This window comes from Pecten maximus, chromosome 18 (assembly GCF_902652985.1).
Source record: "Pecten maximus chromosome 18, xPecMax1.1, whole genome shotgun sequence".
Classification (NCBI taxonomy): Eukaryota; Metazoa; Mollusca; class Bivalvia; order Pectinida; family Pectinidae; genus Pecten; species Pecten maximus.
The window spans coordinates 3,502,378-3,526,941 of record NC_047032.1 but is presented as its reverse complement, the minus strand read 5'-3'; the positions used below and the strand labels follow the sequence as shown (position 1 = coordinate 3,526,941).

The following is a 24,564-nucleotide window of genomic DNA, read 5'->3' as shown; positions in this document are numbered from 1 at the left end:
TATGCTGAGCGCTAAGCAGGAGTAGCAACTACCATTTTTAAAGACTCTGGTAGTCTCGGCTAGGGGACAGAACCCAAAGCCTTCCTCACAGCGGCGAACGCTCAACTAAAGGCCAAAAGTCGGGTCATATAATGGTAGGTAGTTATTGTGTGACTCACGGTGGTTGGTTGTTTTAATTGTCACATTTTCTTCTGTTTTGATTGAGTGGTAATCACAGATCCCAGACTACACAGCAAAACAAGCCCATAGGGGAACTATCATCTACACATCAAATTCATTTGACGAGTTATTGATTAAAAACACAACTACAGCGAATCAACAAAACAACGTTTAATCTTTTATTTTGTTGCACAAGATCATGATGCTTAATGAGCGAAACACAGGAATGAAGACAAGAAGAAAAAATAAAGGGTTGACATATTTGATCGGGGTTAGAGAAGACCTTTGGTGGAAACCAAAGGAGGTATGGCGGAGAGTTAATCATTATCTGGACTTAAGAGTAGACACATAGGGGTAGAGAGGACAGTTTGGAGTAGCTTTAGAAGATCTCGAGGTGAGGGGGTTAAATTAAGTTTAATGGAAGCACATAGGGGAAGAGAGGACAGTTTGGAGTAGCTTTAGAAGATCTCGCGGGGAGGGGGCTAAATTAAGTTTAATGGAAGACAAATAGGGGTAGAGAGGACATTTTGGAGTAGCTTTAGAAGATCTCGCGGGGAGGGGAGTCATATTTAATCTAATGGGAGACACACATAGGTTAGTGGCGACATTTTGAGGAGCTTTAGAAGATCTCGGAGAAAGATATACATTAAGTCTCATTATCTAAACACATAAGGATAATGTGGACACTTTGGAGTAGTTTTCGGAGGTCTCCTCGGGCACTTGTACATAAAGTTGATTGCCAGTTTGTCGCCCCGACTCATGGAGCGTGACCTCCCTATCTTATTGAGGTATTTGGCTCTGTTGCTTGAACCTTTAGGGACGATTGTGTAGCCGCCATTCAAGCTGAACGCCTGAAAGTAGAACATAATCAAGATAAATATTTAAGCATTGTTGTCATTTTTTTAGTTTCATCGGGGTATGAATTTGTTTTTGCAAACTGTATAAATCCGCGTAAAAATTGACATTAACGCTTATAATCAATTTTTGAAAATAATTTTCTAATTCAAAACATGTTTTATGTACAATTTTACTGGTTTTATATGGGATTATTTTTCTCAAATCAATACGCAACGTCAATTTTCTGCGTACAAACAATGGAAAATTAATTATACGTTTATAGTATATAACAATGATATCTACAACAGGATTGGAGATGGACCATGTTTGATGTGTAAACACTGGCCATAGGACCAAGCGAAAGAAGTCGTTCTAGGAGGTTCTAGGGGGATCAGAAAAAATGATATTCGAACCTCAAATGGTGCCATTAGTCGTGTTTTGGCGATGCAAATAACAGATACATCAGATTTATCTTGATAAGTCAATGTTAATACATTTACGTAAAATATTCGCGTGTCAATATTTCAACGTGTTATTATGTTCGCGTATGGATAATTTCGCGGAGATTTAACGGTCGCGAAATAAGCGAAAATTTCCACGCCGCGAACATTTCCACTTTTACAGTATCTAATGTCTTGACTTAAGTACACCTATCTAGGAAAATTATGTGCAAGCAAGCAAGAGTTGATGCAAAAGTTTAAAAGAATTGAGAATAACCGTCAAATGTTCTTTGAGTTAAGTACACCTATTTAGGAAAAGTATGTGCAAGCAAGAGTTGATGTGTTTAAATGGCTGCTACGCTCTTGACAAGAACACAGTCGTTTGGTGTATAAGCGTATGTAAAACATTTATTAGACTTTTAACCTAGACTGACAGCTGGCCATGGCATGGAAATCATAGTATAATTTGGGATAGAATCTTATAGATCAGTATGATTACATCACAAATTCTCGATCTTACCGTACTTACCCGGTTGCTATAGTGCATTATGCTGGTAAAGTCATACGGAATGCCTCTTGAGTTTATAATTGAATTGCTAAAGCGATTAAAGTTGCCTCGGTTTCTGGGGATGATATTTTGGATCTGAATGTCGACAAATCCATCTCGGTCTGGTCTGGATTGTTCGTGGAATAAACCCAGCGCGTGCAACAGTTCATGGGTAGTAATTCGTGTCTACAACATCAAATGTTAATTATATACGTTTGTTTTGAGGAGGATGCAGACTGATTTATAATACTACATGTAACAGACTCTACATCCGGGTAATAATACTACATTGTAGCAGACGCTACATCCGGGTCATCAATCCTGTATAACAGTCATTGCTTAATGGCGTCTTAATTGCATAAGAAAAACACAATTTTAGTAAAAACAAATGACATGTCCTTTTTTTTAAACCAAGATCTACAAGAATGTTGCAATTGAAGATTAGTACAGTTTACACAGATCTCTTTCAGGTCCAAATTCAAACAACACTATCCTATATTTCGCTTGTATTATGGAAAGGTTTGTAACAAGTTCGACACAAATAAGTCATGACGGAATCGATGTAGGTTGTTACAAATTGGACACAGTGTCCATCAAAGAACTCATCAAAGTTTGAGTTCGTGTCAATCTTATAAATGTATGTTAATACGAATTATATGGAAGTTATAAGGATACATAAAGAATACATAATCAGTGTCTGAGGAGATAAGCTGTGTTTTAGCGAGGGTAAAGAAAGACAAAAGTGGAGAGCCTTTGCGAGCAACTTTTGTCTTTCTCTCCCGAGCCAAAAATACAGCTTATATTTTTTTGTATTCTATTTATCATGCAACAGTCAAAAAACATAAGCAATGTACCAAATATATTCTTCTTTTGAATGTTATTCAACTTGGACGTAAGTCAGTCGATTTGACGCACGTGCGGCAAAAATATATATGGTTTGCTTCAAACATGATTTATTGTCAAAGCGTACAAAGGGATTGGACACAAGGTTTTGCAACTTATCAACGCCCTTTCCCAAAAGTTTCAATATATATGGTAGGTGTATTCCGACAATGCGGTGTCACTTACAGAATAAGACATGTTGATAACCGGTATGACGTCATCCTAATATGATTCATGATTGTTATATTACTATAATAGCATCCCTGATATACAAATATATACAAAAATATACAATATTGTACTCTGTAATCAAACATCACGTCGTCGCGTTGACGAGAAAAGAGAGCATGATTCAATATAGGGGGGTGTATGGGAATACGGGAAAGAACAATGAAATCTTCATGTAGTAGAAGTATGCTAATTCTGATTAATGATACTCACTTTTCTGCATTTCTGGCCAAGCGTGAGATCCTGAGCTAGGTAGCCATTATTCCATCGTACGGAATAACCCACGTACGATCGGCATCTATAAATACACGTATGAGTCATTATTGTGTGACGTGTCTATCTATAAATACAACACACGTATGAGTCATTATTGTGTGACGTGTCTATCTATAAATACAACACACGTGTGAGTTATTATTGTGTGACGTGTCTATCTATAAATACAACACACGTGTGAGTTATTATTGTGTGACGTGTCTATAAATATAACACACGTGTGAGTTATTATTGTGTGACGTGTATATCTATAAATACAACACACGTGTAAGTTATTACTGTGTGACGTGTCTATCTATAAATACAACACACGTGTGAGTTATTATTGTGTGACGTGTCTATCTATAAATACAACACACGTGTGAGCTATTATTGTGTGACGTGTATATCTATAAATACAACACACGTGTGAGCCATTATTGTGTGACGTGTATATAAATATAACACACGTGTGAGTTATTATTGTGTGACGTGTATATCTATAAATACAACACACGTGTAAGTTATTACTGTGTGACGTGTCTATCTATAGATACAACACACGTGTGAGTTATTATTGTGTGACGTGTCTATCTATAAATACAACACACGTGTGAGCTATTATTGTGTGACGTGTATATAAATACAACACACGTGTGAGTTATTATTGTGTGACGTGTATCTCTATAAATACAACACACCTGTGAGTTATTATTGTGTGACGTGTCTATCTATAAATACAATACACGTGTGAGTTATTATTGTGTGACGTGTATATCTATAAATACAACACACCTGTGAGTTATTATTGTGTGACGTGTCTATCTATAAATACAACACACGTGTGAGTTATTATTGTGTGACGTGTCTATCTATAAATACAACACACGTGTGAGTTATTCTTGTGTGACGTGTATATCTATAAATACAACACACGTGTGAGTTATTATTGTGTGACGTGTATATCTATAAATACAACACACGTGTGAGCCATTATTGTGTGACGTGTATATAAATACAACACACGTGTGAGTTATTATTGTGTGACGTGTATATAAATACAACACACGTGTGAGTTATTATTGTGTGACGTGTCTATCTATAAATACAACACACGTGTGAGTTATTATTGTGTGACGTGTATATAGATGAGGACGTAGGTTGATAATGAATGGCGTACTATGTTTTTAAAATTTTTGCTTTTTAAATATTTGCAATTAAGATATTGCCATCTAATTAATACAACCCATATGAATTTTCTATACACCTTCATACTTAACATAGTGTACTTTACAATTTATTCTTTGAATTTGTTTGAAGTGTTGGGCGGGACAAGCATAACATTGATACAGTCATAGATGTGCGTTTTATTGCATATCTCGAATGTTTAAAAGATTAGATTACAAATTAGTATTGTTGCAGATATCACAGCTCAATTGGCGTTTGTCTCTATAGGTTCTCACTTTCTTATTCCTAATTTCTTTTTATATTTTATCTAATTAAATTAATAACATAAATTTATTTTGTTTCTATGGAAAAACATATACTAAACAATCCATGGCCTTAACTGTAACCCTAACCTGACTCCTTACTTCTGGTGATGATTTAAGTGTGTTATCTATCCCATTGTTACTATTTATAACTCCGTGACCTCTAAGCCCTTGTTTCTATTTATAACTCCGTGACCCCAGCCCCTTGTTACTATTTATAACTCCGTGACCCCAGCCTCTGGTTACTTTTATAACTCCGTGACCTCTAAGCCCTTGTTACTCTGTATAACTCCGTGACTCCAGCTCCTTGTTACTATTCACAAATGCATGACCCTAGCCCTTTGTTACTATTTATAACTCCGTGACCCCAGCCCCTTGTTACTATTCATAAATGCATGACCCTAGCCCCTTGTTACTATTCATAACTCCGTGACACCTAAACCCTTGTTGCTATTTATAACTCCATGACCCCAGCCCCTTTTTACTATTTATAACTCTGTAACCTCCAAACCCTTGTTTCCGTATGTAAATCTGTGACCCATAACCCATTGATAATATTCATAACTCCGTGACCCCTAACTCCTTGTTACTATTTATAACTTCGCGACCCCTAACCTTTGTAACAAGTAATTACTTCGCGACCCCTAACCTATTGTAACAAATAATTACTTCGTGACCCCTAACCCCTTGTTACTAGTAATTACTCCGTGACCCCTAACCCCTTGTTACTAGTAATTACTCCGTGACCCCTAACCCCTTGTTACTAGTAATTACTTCGTGACGCCTAACCCCTTGTTACTAGTAATTACTCCGTGACCCCTAACCCCTTGTTACTAGTAATTACTCCGTGACCCCTAACCCCTTGTTACTAGTAATTACTCCGTGATCCCTAACCCCTTGTTACTAGTAATTACTCCGTGACCCCTAACCCCTTGTTACTAGTAATTACTCCGTGACCCCTAACCCCTGACTTACCCATTTCCGTTGATTATCCTTATATGCGGCTTATGTGCCATCGCTTCCGCCTTGGAAATTATATCGAAGCAGATGCACGTGTTCTCTGAAATCCTGTTCATGGATTTTGCTATTCTTCTCCTCTGCTTTCTTCCTGGACATAAATATAATAAAAAAAAAATGTATTTCATCTTCAGCAGTCTGTAACAAACATTTTTACAGTAAAAATATACCACAACATCAAATATTCAAAATTGCACAGCAGTCTTAATTTATATTATGGGAAAGTATAAAACTTTGAAACTATACTTGAAAAAGATAGTTTATTCTTAATGATTTTATGATCTTATTTTGAGTTTGACGGTGGTATAAACCTAAAAAAAAAGAGATGAATTTGATATGAACTGCGAATATTATGATAAGTTTAAAAAAATTATTCTGTTTCATGACAAGGCGTCAATAACAAGTTTCTTACGCATCAAAGAATATTAGACATATTTTCTGTCCTTGATAGTCATTTTGTATGCAAAGATTGATGACGTGTTTTGCTCTCGACGCGGTTCGCCACATAAAATGATGACGCGCCAATTTCTGAGTGGAAATGTTTTACGTGATATATTTTTTAAACTGGTACCATGCTCAAGTAATTAACGTCATGCAATGAGATATTTTTACTAGAATGCACGATTAAGATGTTAACACTGTTCTGATCACAGTCTGTTCTTTGAGTATAAACCTCATATCGGTCGCCATCTTTACTTACGGAAGTCATCGCTGTCAATCCTTATTGGAACAATGCCATCCTTCCAAAGCCGGCGCATGTCACGCCTCGCTGCGCGTTTCTTACGAGACAATGGCATCAGAGATTTTATCCAACCTAACAACGTCAGGTTATTTTGTCGCTGTCCCAAATTCTTCTGTAATGCTTCTTCAAATAAATCCAGAGTCCTTCAATGAAAAATGGTTATACCATTTAGCAAGAAAATTTGTTAATATGTTTTACACTATCAAAATCCTCACCAATATGACCTTCACCTTACTGAATATACATGTAACTGCGTGCTGGCTACAAAATAGTGTATCTTATTACATATCACGAATAACATTTTATACATAATTGTTATAAAAATTGATAATATTTACACATTTCTCTGCATCTTGGAAAATTGTTCTATCTGCATCAGAATATCTCCATCAAATTTCACAACGTCTGTGTCCCGAAGTAACTCTGGCTCGTTAAATGCTGTTCCGGGCTCTGTAATAAATATAATAAAAATCAAAGGTTATTAATCTCTGTGAACTGATGTTTCTGTATATACGATTTGTGTTTTTGAACAGTTAATACGAAATATATAAAGTGAACTAAACAATATACAATGCATATTATATATCAGTTAAAAATAAATAGTTTTATACCGTCATATCAAATCAGCAATGTCCGGAAGAATTTTAAGTTAAACGAATTTTAGTTTTACCCATTTACTTCCGGTTTTGAGCTAATATATGCAAAATCAATAGTGATCTAAATCTGTGGTTAAGATATTTTAGCTCGGTGTACTCATTAATGTCAATTTGAAGCCTTTGAAATATGCCATACAGTTAAAGATGAACGTGTGACTGGGTCAGTTACGAAGAGATGGTCTACACTGTAAGACCACATCGAGATATGCAGCAGTTTTTTAGGGCTTGTTATAATTGTCATTTATTGTGTTTGACAAAATGCCTAAAAATGTGCTTTGCTGTTGTGATATCAAATATTATCATTGTGATGGGGTTGGTATTATGCGTTTTGCTTTGTTCAAATGCTGTATCATACCATGTTTAAAGACGCAATGTTTGATGAAATTGAAATATATTTCACTCCCAAACATATTTATTGGACATCTCTTCTTTTATATTTAGAATATATATCATAGTTTATATCGAAAGTCGGATTTAGTTTGGTTTTAGTTTGTATATCGAAAGATTCTGATCAATAAATGTTAATTTCAAAAAAAGTTTCATTGATTTTTTAATGCAAATTTTAATATGACAACAATATACAACAATGTATGATATGATAAAGATACACTGTATACCACAAAATGTATGATAAAGAGAACTGTAGTCCACACAATGTATGATAAAGATACAATGTATTCTACACAATTTATGATAAAGATACACTGTATTCCACACAATATATGGTAAAGATACACTGTAGTCCACACAATGTGTGATATAAAGATACACTGTATTCCCGACAATGTATGATATAAAGATACACCGTATTCCACACAATATATGATAAAGATACACTGTATTCTACACGATTAATGATAAAGATAAACTGTACTATACACACTGGATAATATGATAAAGATACATTGTATTCCACACAATATATGATAATGATACACTGTATTCGACAAAATGTATGATAATGATACACTGTATTCTACACCATATATGATAAAGATACACTGTATTCTACACAATGTATGATAAAGATACACTGTATTCTACACAGTGTATGATAAAGATACAGCGTATTCTACATAATGTATGATAAAGATACACTATTCTATACAATGTATGATAAAGATACAGTGTATTCTACATAATGTATGATAAAGATACACTGTATTCTATACAATGTATGATAAAGATACACTGTATTCTACATAATGTATGATAAAGATACACTGTATTCTATAAAATCTATGATAATAATACACTGTAGTCCACACAATTTATGATCAAGATACACTGTATTATATACAATCTATGATAATGATACACTGTAGTCCACACAGTGTATGATAAAGATGCACTGTATTCTACACACAATGTATGATAAAGATACAGTGTATTCTACACCATATATGATAAAGATACACTGTATTCTACACACAATATATGATAAAGATACACTGTATTCTATACAATGTATGATAATGATACACTGTATTCTATACAATGTATGATAATGATACACTGTAGTCTACAAAGTGTATGATAAAGATACACTGTATTCTACACACAATGTATGATAAAGATACACTGTATTCTACACCATATATGATAAAGATACACTGTATTCTATACAATGTATGATAATGATACACTGTAGTCCACACAGTGTATGATAAAGATACACTGTATTCTACACACAATGTATGATAAAGATGCAGTGTATTCTACACAATATATGATAAAGATACACGGTATTCTATACAATGTATGATAATAATACACTGTATTCCACAATGTATGATAAAGATACACTGTATTCTACACAATGTATGATAATGATACACTGTATTCCACAATGTATGATGAAGATACACTGTATTCCACACAGTGTATGATAATGATACACTGTATTCCACAATGTATGATAAAGATACAGTGTATTCAACACAATGTATGATAATGATACACTGTAGTCTACAAAATGTATGATAAAGATACACTGTAGTCCACACAGTGTATGATAAAGATACACTGTATTCTATACAATGTATGATAAAGATACAGTGTATTCTACATAATGTATGGTAAAGATACACTGTATTCTATACAATGTATGATAAAGATACACTGTATTCTATACAATCTATGATAATAACACACTGTAGTCCACACAATTTATGATCAAGACACTGTATTATATACAATGTATGATAATGATAAACTGTAGTCCACACAATGTATGATAAAGAAACACTGTATTCTATACAATGTATGATAATGATACACTGTAGTCCACACAGTGTATGATAAAGATACACTGTATTCTACACAATATATGATAAAGATACACTGTATTCCACACAATGCATGATAAAGATACACTGTATTCCACAATTGATGATAAAGATACACTGTATTCTATACAATGTATGATAATGATACACTGTAGTCTACAAAGCGTATGATAAAGATACACTGTATTCTACACACAATGTATGATAAAGATGCAGTGTATTCTACACAATATATGATAAAGATACACTGTATTCTATACAATGTATTCCACAATGTATGATAATGATACACTGTATTCCACAATGTATGATAAATATACACTGTATTCAACACAATGTATTATAATGATACACTGTAGTCCACACAGTGTATGATAAAGATACACTGTATTCTATACAATGTATGATAATGATACACTGTAGTCCACACAGTGTATGATAAAGATACACTGTATTCTATACAATGTATGATAATGATACACTGTAGTCCACACAATGTATGATAATGATACACTGTATTCCACAATGTATGATAAATATACACTGTATTCAACACAATGTATTATAATGATACACTGTAGTCCACACAATTTATGATAAATATACACTGTATTCAACACAATGTATTATAATGATACACTGTATTCCACAATGTATGATAATGATACACTGTATTCTATACAATGTATGATAATGATACACTGTAGTCTACATAATTTATGATAAAGATACACTGTATTCTATACAATGTATGATAATGATACACTGTATTCCACACAATGTATGATATGGTAAAGATACATTGTATTCCACACAGTGTATGATAAAGATACAGTGTATTCTACACACAATGTATGATAATGATACACTGTATTCCACAAAATGTATGATAAAGATACAATGTATTCTATACAATGTATGATAAAGATACACTGTATTCCACTTACAATGTATGATAAAGATACACTGTATTCTACACAATGTATGATAATGATACACTGTATTCCACAAAATGTATGATAAAGATACAGTGTATTCCACACAGTGTATGATAATGATACACTGTAGTCCACACAGTGTATGAAAAAGATACACTGTATTCTATACAATGTATGATAAAGATACACTGTATTCAACAAAATGTATGATAAAAATACACTGTATTCCACACAATTGATGATAAAGATACACTGTATTCTATACAATGTATGATAAAGATACACTGTATTCTACACACAATGTATGATAAAGATACAGTGTATTCCACACAATTTATGATAAAGATACACTGTATTCTATACAATGTATGATAATGATACACTGTATTCTACACAATGTATGATAAAGATACACTGTAGTCCACACAGTGTATGATAAAGATACACTGTAGTCCACACAGTGTATGAAAAAGATACACTGTATTCTATACAATGTATGATAAAGATACATTGTATTCCACACAATGTATGATAATGATACACTGTATCCTACACGATTAATGATTAAGATACAATGTATTCAACAAAATGTATGATAATGATACACTGTAGTCCACACAGTGTATGATAAAGATACACTGTATTCTATACAATGTATGATAACGATACACTGTAGTCCACACAATGTATGATAAAGATACACTGTATTCTATACAATGTATGATAATGATACACTGTAGTCCACACAATGTATGATAAAGATACACTGTATTCTATACAATGTATGATAATGATACACTGTATTCCACACAATGTATGATATGGTAAAGATACATTGTATTCCACACAGTGTATGATAAAGATACAGTGTATTCTACACACAATGTATGATAATGATACACTGTATTATACACAGTGTATGATAAAGATACACTGTATTCTACACAATATATGATAAAGATACACTGTATTCCACTTACAATGTATGATAAAGATACACTGTATTCTACACAATGTATGATAATGATACACTGTATTCCACAAAGTGTATGATAAAGATACAGTGTATTCCACACAGTGTATGATAATGATACACTGTAGTCCACACAGTGTATGAAAAAGATACACTGTATTCTATACAATGTATGATAAAGATACACTGTATTCAACAAAATGTATGATAAAGATACACTGTATTCCACACACATGATGATAAAGATACACTGTATTCTATACAATGTATGATAATGATACACTGTAGTCCACACAGTGTATGATAAAGATACACTGTATTCTATACAATGTATGATAAAGATACACTGTATTCAAAAAAATGTATGATAAAGATACACTGTATTCCACACAATGTATGATAAGGATACAATGTATTCCACACAGTGTATGATAAATATACAATGTATTAAACAAAATGTATGATAAAGATAAACTGTAGTCCACACAATTTATGATAGAGATACACTGTATTCCACACAATGTCATATATGATAAAGATACACTGTATTCCACACAATGTATTATATAAAGATACACTGTATTCCACACAATTTACGATAAAGATACACTGTATTCCACACAAGATATGGTAAAGATACACTGTATTCCACACAATTGATGATATAAAGATACACTGCATTCCACACAATTTATGATATAAAGATACACTGTATTCCACACAGTGTATGATATAAAGATACACTGTTTTCCATACATTGTAGTTTATCACCATACGTACCAGCAGCATTCATTAACAGTTGATCTATCGGTTCTATTAAGTTTTCGTTGGTGGCTTTAGTCGTCAGATCCTTTACCACCTCAGTTGGGGCAGTGATAGTCTTCTGTGAATTATATAATTATAAACATTACAATATATAATATACTGACTTGTACATATTGTACAATTATCAACATTACAATATATAATATACTGACTTGTACATATTGTACAATTATCAACATTACAATATATAATATACTGACTTATACATATTGTATAATTATCAACATTACAATATATAATATACTGACATATACATATTGTACAATTATCAACATTACAATATACATATGTATAATATACTGACTTGTACATATTATATAATTATCAACATTACAATATATAGTTTATACTGACTTATACATATTATATAATTATCAACATTACAATATATAATATACTGACTTGTACATATTATATAATTATCAACATTACAAAATATAGTTTATACTGACTTATACATATTATATAATTATCAACATTACAATATATAATATACTGACTTATACATATTGTATAATTATCAACATTACAATATATAATATACTGACTTATACATATTATATAATTATCAACATTACAATATATAATATACTGACTTGTACATATTATATAATTATCAACATTACAATATATAATATACTGACTTGTACATATTATATATTTATCAACATTATGATATATGATATACTGACTTGTACATATTGTACAATTATCAACATTATGATATATGATATACTGACTTGTACATATTGTATAATTATCAACATTACAATATATAGTTTATACTGACTTATACATATTGTATAAATAACAAAATTACAATATATAGTATACTGACTTATACATATTGCATAATTATCAACATTACAATATATAATATACTGACTTATACATATTGTATAATTATTAACATTACAATATATAATATACTGACTTATACATTTGCATAATTATCAACATTACAATATATAATTTTGGTTAATACCTACACTAATTATAAATGTTATGATCAATGAGATCTCTCACTTCCGTATTTTACCATCATCAAATTCTATTTCAGACGACTTAACCCCTGATTATCCTATCTGTCCGTGACGACACCCCTCTCATTAAGTGATGACAAAATAATGTTGACCTCCGGCAAATCCAGAATGGCCATGTTGATGTTTTCGATTGACGCCCACAAATCCGTGGGTCAAATGCCAGAGGTTAGCCAATCAGATTGATTGGAGGTCAGAAGCGACCAATCAGAGTCTTCGAAAGTGGTTACACACCATGGTGTGTAATCGAAAAACAATATCAAACTGGGACGAAGTTTATTACATGACATATCAGTTGTTAACCGGGCGGAGTTATGGGATAAATTAATTCTAAAAATAACTAATATTGTTCTGTGTTCACCATCACAATCGTAAATAAGCATATATCATTTTCTGCCAACTCAATTTTATCATAAAATATAATAATTACCTACCTATTTTCAACATTCAATTTTTGTTTAATTTTATTAAGTAATTAATATTCAAGGAAAAAATCATACTTTTTCACCAAACATCATATGCTTTTAAAGTCGGGTTTCGGATATCCTCCAGAATTGTAGAATGCTGATCATGAAGTTTCTTGGTCAAACATAAATATTAAAAACAATGTTTAACTTTTCACACGTTACCCACCATCAATACCAAATTTAGACTGGCATCTTATTTTGAGCAAATTCTTTTCCAGAAATAGCGAATGGCGAATGGCGGTAATGATCAATTAAATTTGTGCTGGTTTAAGTTTACTTTCAATATACTGTAGAAAGTATTTTCTTGCTCCTGGGCGTTTATTTCTATCCGGATCCGAATTTAAGGAAGAGCTTGCTTCTTTATTTTCACTTTTCAACATACTTTGGGTCTGAAATCGAGTCATTAATCTCTAACTTTATTCTTCATGCACTCAATGATAGACACGAGAGATAAAATTTTAATTTTCTGAACAATTCAGTTTCCAAGTTTCTAACCAGTCATCGTTTATTCGGAGATTCCATGATTTATAATACTGTAAACATCACGAATTCGAAGTAAGTGACGGATGTCTGATAATCCTAGGAATTAAGTGTTTCGAGATATGAAGTGTAGTTTGAAGAGCTTGAAAAACTTTTTAAATAGTTGGTTAGTCCGTTTTCGATTCTCTGTTTTTCATGTTGATAGCCTGATATTTAGATTTAAACGAGACATGTCGGCGATTGAACTAAAGACATATGACATCCCGCCTGAACTTTTACCTGATCACTGTGTATTTTTTCCTGTATTTTAGAAAACATGGCATTAGACAAACCGCATAACGAATTTTAACTTTACCCGTTTTCATTTCATATATGTACTTACAAGAGCTGTTGTGGAGTGAGGATTCGTTTCAGTAACCTACAAAAAAGTAAAACAATTCATTCGACATCTTGATAATTCATGAAATTCTGACAAAACATAAACTTCCAGATGTAAACATTATACAAAGAAGCTGAGTAAACAGTCCGATATAAAAAAAGCCGCCGAAGAAAAAAAAACTACACCGGAGTTCACTACACAGGGGTTCATTATACAGGGGTTCATTACACAGGGGTTCACTACACAGGGGTTCACTACACAGGGGTTCATTACACAGGGGTTCATTAAACAGGGGTTCACTACACAGGGGTTCACTACAGAGGGGTTCATTACACAGGGGTTCACTACACAGGGGTTCACTACACAGGGGTTCATTACACAGGGGTTCACTACACGGGTTCACTACATAGGGGTTCATTACACAGGGGTTCATTACACAGGGATTCACTACACAGGGGTTCACTACACAGGGGTTCACTACACAGGAGTTCATTACACAGTGGTTCACTACACAGGGGCTCATTACACAGGGGTTCACTACACAGGGGTTCATTACACAGGAGTTCACTACACAGGGGTTCACTACACAGGGGTTCATTACACAGGGGTTCACTACACAGGGGTTCACTACACAGGGGTTTACTACACAGGGGTTCATTACACAGGGGTTCATTACACAGGGGTTCATTACACAGGAGTTCACTACACAGGGGTTCACTACACAGGAGTTCACTACACAGGAGTTCACTACACAGGGGTTCATTACACAGGGGTTCGTTACACAGGGGTTCATTACACAGGAGTTCACTACACAGGGGTTCATAACACAGGAGTTCACTACACAGGGGTTCATTACACAGGGGTTCACTACACAGGAGTTCACTACACAGGGGTTCAAAACACAGGGGCTCATTACACAGGGGTTCACTACACAGGGGTTCATTACACAGGAGTTCACTACACAGGGGTTCATTACACAGGGGTTCACTACACAGGAGTTCATTACACAGGGGCTCATTACACAGGGGTTCACTACACAGGGGTTCATTACACAGGAGTTCACTACACAGGGGTTCACTACACAGGGGTTCACTACACAGGGGTTCACTACACAGGGGTTTATTACACAGGGGTTCACTACACATGGGTTTATTACACAGGAGTTCACTACACAGGAGTTCATTACACAGGAGTTCACTACACAGGAGTTTATTACACAGGAGTTCACTACACAGGAGTTCACTACACAGGAGTTCACTACACAGGGGTTCATTACACAGGGGCTCATTACACATGTGTGCATTACACAGGTGTGCATTATACAGGGCTTCATTACACAGGGGTTCACTACACCGGGGTTCATTATACAGGGGTTTATTACACAGGGGTTCATTACACAGGGGTTCATTTCATAGGGGTTCACTACACAGGGGTTTATTACACAGGGGTTCATTACACAGGGGTTCACTACACGGGGGTTCACTACACAGGGGTTCATTACACAGGGGTTCATTACACAGGTGTGCATTATACAGGGCTTCATTACACAGGGGTTCACTACACAGGGGTTCATTATACAGGGGTTTATTACACAGGGGTTCATTACACAGGGGTTCATTTCATAGGGGTTCACTACACAGGGGTTTATTACACAGGGGTACACTACACAGGGGTTCATTACAAAGGGGGGGGGGGGGTCATTACACAGGGGTTTACTACACAGGAGTTCATTAAACAGGGTTCATTACACAGGGGTTCACTACACAGGGGTCCATTACACAGGGTTTCATTACACAGGGGTTCATTACACAGGAGTTCACTACACAGGGGTTCATTATACAGGGGTTCATTACACAGGGGTTCACTACACAGGGGTCTATTACACAGGGGTTCATTACACAGGGGTTCATTACACAGGGGTTCATTACACAGGGGCTCATTACACAGGTGTGCATTATACAGGGCTTCATTACACAGGGGTTCACTACACAGGGGTTCATTATACAGGGGTTTATTACACAGGGGTTCATTACACAGGGGTTCATTTCATAGGGGTTCACTACACAGGGGTTTATTACACAGGGGTTCACTACACAGGGGTTCATTACAAAGGGGGGGGGGGGGTCATTACACAGGGGTTTATTACACAGGAGTTCATTAAACAGGGGTTCATTACACAGGGGTTCACTACACAGGGGTCCATTACACAGGGTTTCATTACACAGGGGTTAATTACACAGGAGTTCACTACACATGGGTTCATTATACGGGGGTTCATTACACAGGGGTTCACTACATAGGGGTCTATTACACAGTGGTTCATTACACAGGGGTTCATTACACAGGAGTTCACTACATATGGTTTCATTACACAGGGGTTCACTACACAGGGGTTCATTACACAGGAGTTCATTACACAGGGGTTCATTACACAGGGTTTCATTACACAGGGGTTCACTACACAGGGGTTCACTACACAGGGGTTCATTAAACAGGGGTTCACTACACAGGGGTCCATTACACAGGAGTTCACATACAGGGGTTCATTACACAGGGGTTCACTACACGGGGGTTCACTACACAGGGGTTCATTACATAGGGGTTCACTACACAGGGGTCCATTACACAGGGGCTCATTACACAGGGGCTCATTACACAGGGGCTCATTACACAGGGCTTCATTACACAAGGGTTCACTACACAGGGGTTCATTATACAGGGGTTTATTACACAGGGGTTCATTACACAGGGGTTCATTTCATAGGGGTTCACTACACAGGGGTTTATTACACAGGGGTTCATTACACAGGGGTTCACTACACAGGGGTTCATTACAAAGGGGGGGTCATTACACAGGGGTTTATTACACAAGGGTTCATTACACAGGGGTTCATTACACAGGGGTTCACTACACAGAGGCTCACTACACGGGTTCATTACACGGGGGTTCACTACACAGGGGTTCACTACACGGGGGTTCACTACACAGGGTTCACTACACAGGGGTTCATTATACAGGGGTTCATTACACAGGGGTTCATTACACAGGAGTTCACTATACAGTGGTTCATTACACAGGGGTTCATTACACAGGGGTTCACTACACAGTGGTTCACTACACAGGAGTTCACTACACAGGAGTTCACTACATAGGGGTTCATTGCACAGGGGCTCATTACACAGGGGTTTATTACACAGGGGTTCATTACACAGGGGTTCACTACACAGGGGTTCATTACACAGGGTTTCATTACACAGAGGTTCATTACACAGGGGTTCATTACACAGGGGTTCATTACACAGGAGTTCATTACACAGGGGTTTATTACACAGGAGTTCACATACAGGGGTTCATTACACAGGGGTTCACTACACAGGGGTTCACTACACAGGGGTTCACTACACGGGGGTTCACTACACAGGGGTTCACTACACAGGGGTTCATAACACAGGAGTTCACTACACAGGGGTTCATTATACAGGGGTTCACATACAGGGGTTCATTACACAGGGGTTCACTACACAGGGGTTCATTACACAGGGGTTCACTACACAGGGGTTCATTACACAGGAGTTCACATACAGGGGTTCATTACACAGGGGTTCACTACACGGGGGTTCACTACACAGGGGTTCATTACACAGGGGTTCACTACACAGGGGTCCATTACACAGGGGCTCATTACACAGGGGCTCATTACACAGGTGTGCATTATACAGGGCTTCATTACACAAGGGTTCACTATACAGGGGTTCATTATACAGGGGTTTATTACACAGGGGTTCATTACACAGGGGTTCATTTCATAGGGGTTCACTACACAGGGGTTTATTACACAGGGGTTCATTACAAAGGGGTTCACTACACAGGGGTTCATTACAAAGGGGGGGGGGGGGTCATTACACAGGGGTTTATTACACAGGGGTTCATTACACAGGAGTTCACTACACAGGGGTTCACTACACAGAGGTTCACTACACGGGTTCATTACACGGGGGTTCACTACACAGGGGTTCACTACACGGGGGTTCACTACACAGGGTTCACTACACAGGGGTTCATTATACAGGGGTTCATTACACAGGGGTTCATTACACAGGAGTTCACTATACAGTGGTTCATTACACAGGGGTTCATTACACAGGGGTTCACTACACAGTGGTTCACTACACAGGAGTTCACTACACAGGAGTTCACTACACAGGGGTTCATTGCACAGGGGCTCATTACACAGGGGTTTATTACACAGGGGTTCATTACACAGGGGTTCACTACACAGGGGTTCATTACACAGGGTTTCATTACACAGAGGTTCATTACACAGGGGTTCATTACACAGGGGTTCATTACACAGGAGTTCATTACACAGGGGTTTATTACACAGGAGTTCACATACAGGGGTTCATTACACAGGGGTTCACTACACAGGGGTTCACTACACAGGGGTTCACTACACGGGGGTTCACTACACAGGGGTTCACTACACAGGGGTTCATAACACAGGAGTTCACTACACAGGGGTTCATTATACAGGGGTTCACATACAGGGGTTCATTACACAGGGGTTCACTACACAGGGGTTCATTACACAGGGGTTCACTACACAGGGGTTCATTACACAGGAGTTCACATACAGGGGTTCATTACACAGGGGTTCACTACACGGGGGTTCACTACACAGGGGTTCATTACACAGGGGTTCACTACACAGGGGTCCATTACACAGGGGCTCATTACACAGGGGCTCATTACACAGGTGTGCATTATACAGGGCTTCATTACACAGGGGTTCACTACACAGGGGTTCATTACACAGGGGCTCATTACACAGGTGTTTATTACACAGGTGTGCATTATACAGGGCTTCATTACACAAGGGTTCACTACACAGGGGTTCATTATACAGGGGTTTATTACACAGGGGTTCATTACACAGGGGTTCATTTCATAGGGGTTCACTACACAGGGGTTTATTACACAGGGGTTCATTACACAGGGGTTCACTACACAGGGGTTCATTATAAAGGGGGGGGGGGGGGTCATAACACAGGGGTTTATTACACAGGGGTTCATTACACAGGGGTTCATTACACAGGGGTTCACTACACAGGGGTTCATTACACAGGGGTTAATTATACACGGCTTCATTACACAGGGGTTCACTACACAGGGGTTCATTACACAGTGGTTCACTACACAGTGGTTCACTACACAGGGGTTCATTACACAGGGGTTCACTACACAGGGGTTCATTACACAGGGGTTAATTATACACGGCTGCATTACACAGGGGTTCACTACACAGGGGTTCATTACAAAGGGGTTCCCTACACAGTGGTTCACTACACAGTGGGTCATTACACAGGGGTTTATTACACAGGGGTTCATTACACAGGGGTTCATTATACAGGGGTTCACTAAACATGGGTTAATTACACAGAGGTTCATTACACAGGGGTTCATTACACAGGGGTTCATTACACAGTGGTTCACTACACAGTAGTTCACTACACAGGGGTTCATAACACAGGGATTCATTATACAGGGGTTCACTAAACATGGGTTCATTATACAGGGGTTTATTACACAGGGGTTCATTACACAGGGGTTTATTACACAGGGGTTCACTACACAGGGGTTCACTACACAGGGGTTCATTACACAGGGTTACAGAATAAACAAGACATAGATTTAATGTTGGTGGTTATAAGGTAAATCTGCTGGTGAAATAAATCAACGAACTAATGCGTTTCAGGAAGGATAAAAAAAATTAGATTAGTTTGAATCATTTTTGGTGATAATAAGACTGCATTTGAATCGGAAATATAATTTTATCAATGTTTCATTTGAAAAGATACATCCACTTATTCAGCTTAAATGCAATCTTAACTTTATTTCGTTTTAACTGCATATCTGCATTTTGCATTTTCCGCTACATTGACCAATCACATACTTCATCTTGACCAGTAACGCCACCTGTCGCGTCATATCCGGGGCCAAAAGAATATTATACGGAAATGCCGAAAAATCATAGAACAACATCAACGCAAAATCTCACCACTCAGAATTGAGAAACGGAAGACAAAACATCGACATATTTTAAAAGGACACACGACCATGTGTTCGGTTAGATTGATAGTTTTTTGAACTTCATTGAAGACACCCGCCTTGCAAATCCATATTGACCTATCATAGTTATCGAGCGAGGTTAAGGAACTAACAAATTTTTTTTTCGGCAAAGCCGTATAATATTCTTTTGGCCCCGGATATGACGCGACAGGTGGCGTTACTGGTCAAGATGAAGTATGTGATTGGTCAATGTAGCGGTCAATGCAAAATGCAGATATGCAGTTAAAAACGAAACAAAGTTAAGATTGAATGCAAGCTAAATAAGTGGATGTATCTATTCAAATGACACATCAATAACATTATATTCCAGATTCAAATACAGTCTTATTATCATAAAAATTATTAAAACTGATATAATTTTGTTATCCGTGCTGAAACGTATTAGATCGTTAATTTATTTCACCAGCAGTTTTACATTATAACCACCAGTATTAAAAATATGCCGTTTATCTTTTTTAAAGATATTTCTTGTTTTGGAGCTACGTTTCAGTACTTTAATAAGTGGTATCATTGCTGTCAAATATTGAACACAAAACATTGAGTGATTGAGATGACTTCATAACTATGACAGATGTTATGGCTGGAGGTTATTAATCTCGTGATTTCTTAGTAATTATTCATATTGTTCACGTGACTGATTCCGATTATGCAAATCGCATAAGCAAGTAAGATAGACCTTTGTTTAGTACCGACAGAGTTATCTCTCTTAAAACAGAACAATTACTTGGCAAATCACAGTATGCCCACATATTACATGTATATATATATATATTTATGTAAGGATTGCTTGTTGCGCGAAAGCACAACAAGTTAAACATATACTTACCCCAGTGTAAATACATTTCGATGCAGCTTCAAAAATTATTATAAAATAATAATGATTATAAACAATCCTTATATTTACACTTGATCACTATGACATCTTTTTCAATGAAAAAAAATCATTTTATACACATCGCTGGAACACCAGTCAGCTTAATAGAACAGCCAAATAAATCGGAAAATACCAGATAGCGCAGCCGTGGTGTCATTGACGAAAGACAGTAAAACAAAATAGTTCGGAAGGAAAACAGTGCAATCAACATGATTTACAATATTTAAGCAAACACATTGTTTTTTTATTTTTGTAAACAGACAATTCATCATTATTATATATGTCTTTGATCTTATTGCATATATTCATAATTTCATAATTTACCACTGCGCAGTTATACTTTGACAAGTGCGTAATGAGGCCGCCCGATATCAATGCGCGAGCATAATCACCGTGCGTAATTATAAAAAATTGGTGCTTGATAAACTTCATCTATTGACAATGACATCGCAAGTGTAAATATTGTTATTATATATACGTTGAGTTATATAACAATGCATTTGAAAAGTTCCATTGTAATGTATACTTACATTCATGATAACTCCTAACAGTTTCGCTTTAGATTCGTTAGATGCGTTGCTTGCAATAAAGTTTGCGATCCTGTCAAGTATCCGGTTAGTATATGGGCTGTGATTGGCGGAGTGTAAGGTAGGTGTGTATAGGAATAGCAATAGGAGGGTTAACCACAACCGAGGCGTCATTTTGATATCTGAAATAAACATGTTTAGTCATAAAATCTACTACTTTACTATCTATACAATTCTTCATTCTAGTACAGATGAACTCCACCTGGTCTATGACCTACTTTTCTATAAATAGAATTATATATTTTAGTACAGACGAACTTACCTGGTCTATGACCTACTTTTCTATAAATACAATTTTATGTTCTAAAACAGACGAACTTACCTGGTTCATGACCTACTTTCCTATAAATACAATTCTATGTTCTAGAACAGACGAACTTACCTGGTTCATGACCTACTTTTCTATAAATACAATTCTATGTTCTAAAACAGACGAACTTACCTGGTTCCTGACCTACTTTCCTATAAATACAATTCTATGTTCTAGAACAGACGAACTTACCTGGTTCATGACCTACTTTCCTGCCAATACAATTCTATGTTCTAGTACAGATTAACTTACATGGTTCATGACCTACTTTCCTACCAATGCAATTCTATGTTCTAGTACAGACGAACTTACCTGGTTCATGACCTACTTTCCTGCCAATACAATTATATGTTCTAGTACAGTTTAACTTACCTGGTTCATGACCTAATTTCCTAAAAATACAATTCCATGTTCTAGTACAGATGAACTTACCTGGTTCATGACCTACTTTCCTACCAATACAATTATATGTTCTAGTACAGATGAACTTACCTGGTCTATGACCTACTTTTCTATAAATACAATTATATGTTCTAAAACAGACGAACTTACCTGGTTCATGACCTACTTTCCTATAAATACAATTCCATGTTTTAGTACAGACGAACTTACCTAGTCTATGACCTACTTTCCCATAAATAAGCTACCTGTATATGTGATACGTTCATATAAATACAATTAAAGGGACTTCTAAGATAACCCGTACAACAGTCTAGACACACATACACACACCTGTTGACATGTTTGTATGAACCTGTGACATTCGTATATCAAAGCATGATTGTTGACTGATTAAGTACATCTGGGCCATACTTTTATCCATAATTTATACTTAGTTAACGAGAAATATGTCGTATAAATTATAAGTCGTCTTCACCGACCCAATTTTCAGGAAATAGTATTGTAGCATTCGAATGTATCTTATTTGCGATGTCTTATATACAAAAAAAAATTGTATAATCCAAGAGTGAAAATTATTGACTTTATCAAGATTATTGGTCCTTTGCTCCTTCCCATCAAGATAAAAGGTCTTCCCCCCCCCCCCCCCCCCCCCTCATAGTTCTTGAAAGACGAAATATCTGTATGATGTCCCTAACATCACTGACGAGTCTTTGAAAGACGAAACAGCTGTATAATGTAATGTCTCTAATATCACGGACGGGTCATAAAAGGACGAAACAGATTATGATGTCCCTAGCATCATTGACGAGTTCTAGAAGGAAGAAACAGCTGTATGATGTCCCTAGCATCACTGACGAGTCCTAGAAGGACGTAACAGTTGTATGATGTCCCTAACATCACTGACGAGTCCTAGAAGGAAGAAACAGCTGTATGATGTCCCTAGCATCACTGACGAGTCCTAGAAGGACGAAACAGCTGTATGATGTTCCTAACATCACTGACGAGTTCTAGAAGGACGTAACAGTTGTATGATGTCCCTAACATCACTGACGAGTTTTAGAAGGACAAAACAGCTGTATGATGTCCCTAATATCACGGACGAGTTTTAGAAGGACGAAACAGCTGTATGATGTCCCTAATATCACGGACGAGTTCTAGAAGGACGATATAGCTGTATGGTGCAGTTTGATTTAATTTTGATCTTCTGTATCTGACCTTATAGTTGTTTCGGAAGGTTCTTAATTGTAGAATCCCGATATATAATCTGATCTTTTACAAACATAAAGTATTTTTGGGGTTTTAAATAAAAACAAGAACATTTCATCAACCGAAACCAAATCATTTAAATAAAACGGTACATCAAACAGATTATGAAACATGAAAAAAACACGATAGAATCTTTATGTACAGTGTAGGTAAAACTCGTAATGGTAGGGGAAGGATGTGTAATAGTGTAGAAGAGAAGACGGTTCAAATGATCTTCATCAAATGTTAAATCATAAATTCTAGATATTAAATAAAGAGCATTATGTAAACCTGTTTACCTTGACGATCACGGAAAAAACCTTTACCCCATCCCAGTTGTCGTCATGTCTCTTGGCATCTCGACTGATGTCCT

At 36.1% G+C, this 24,564-nt stretch overlaps 1 protein-coding gene across 1 annotated transcript; it reads right to left on the bottom strand.

The window, feature by feature from the left end:
• Window positions 1–315: 315 nt before the first annotated feature.
• On the bottom strand, window positions 316–24,564 carry LOC117316416 (zinc metalloproteinase nas-15-like). The gene is made up of 10 exons (XM_033870978.1): window positions 24,491–24,564; window positions 22,178–22,356; window positions 14,647–14,682; window positions 12,233–12,335; window positions 6,936–7,047; window positions 6,556–6,740; window positions 5,814–5,946; window positions 3,307–3,391; window positions 1,966–2,169; window positions 316–1,010 (listed from the first exon to the last, which is right to left on the bottom strand). The coding sequence occupies exons 2-10, from the start codon at window positions 22,346–22,348 to the stop codon at window positions 816–818; spliced, it is 1,224 nt and encodes a 407-aa protein (XP_033726869.1). The 5' UTR covers window positions 22,349–22,356; window positions 24,491–24,564; the 3' UTR covers window positions 316–815.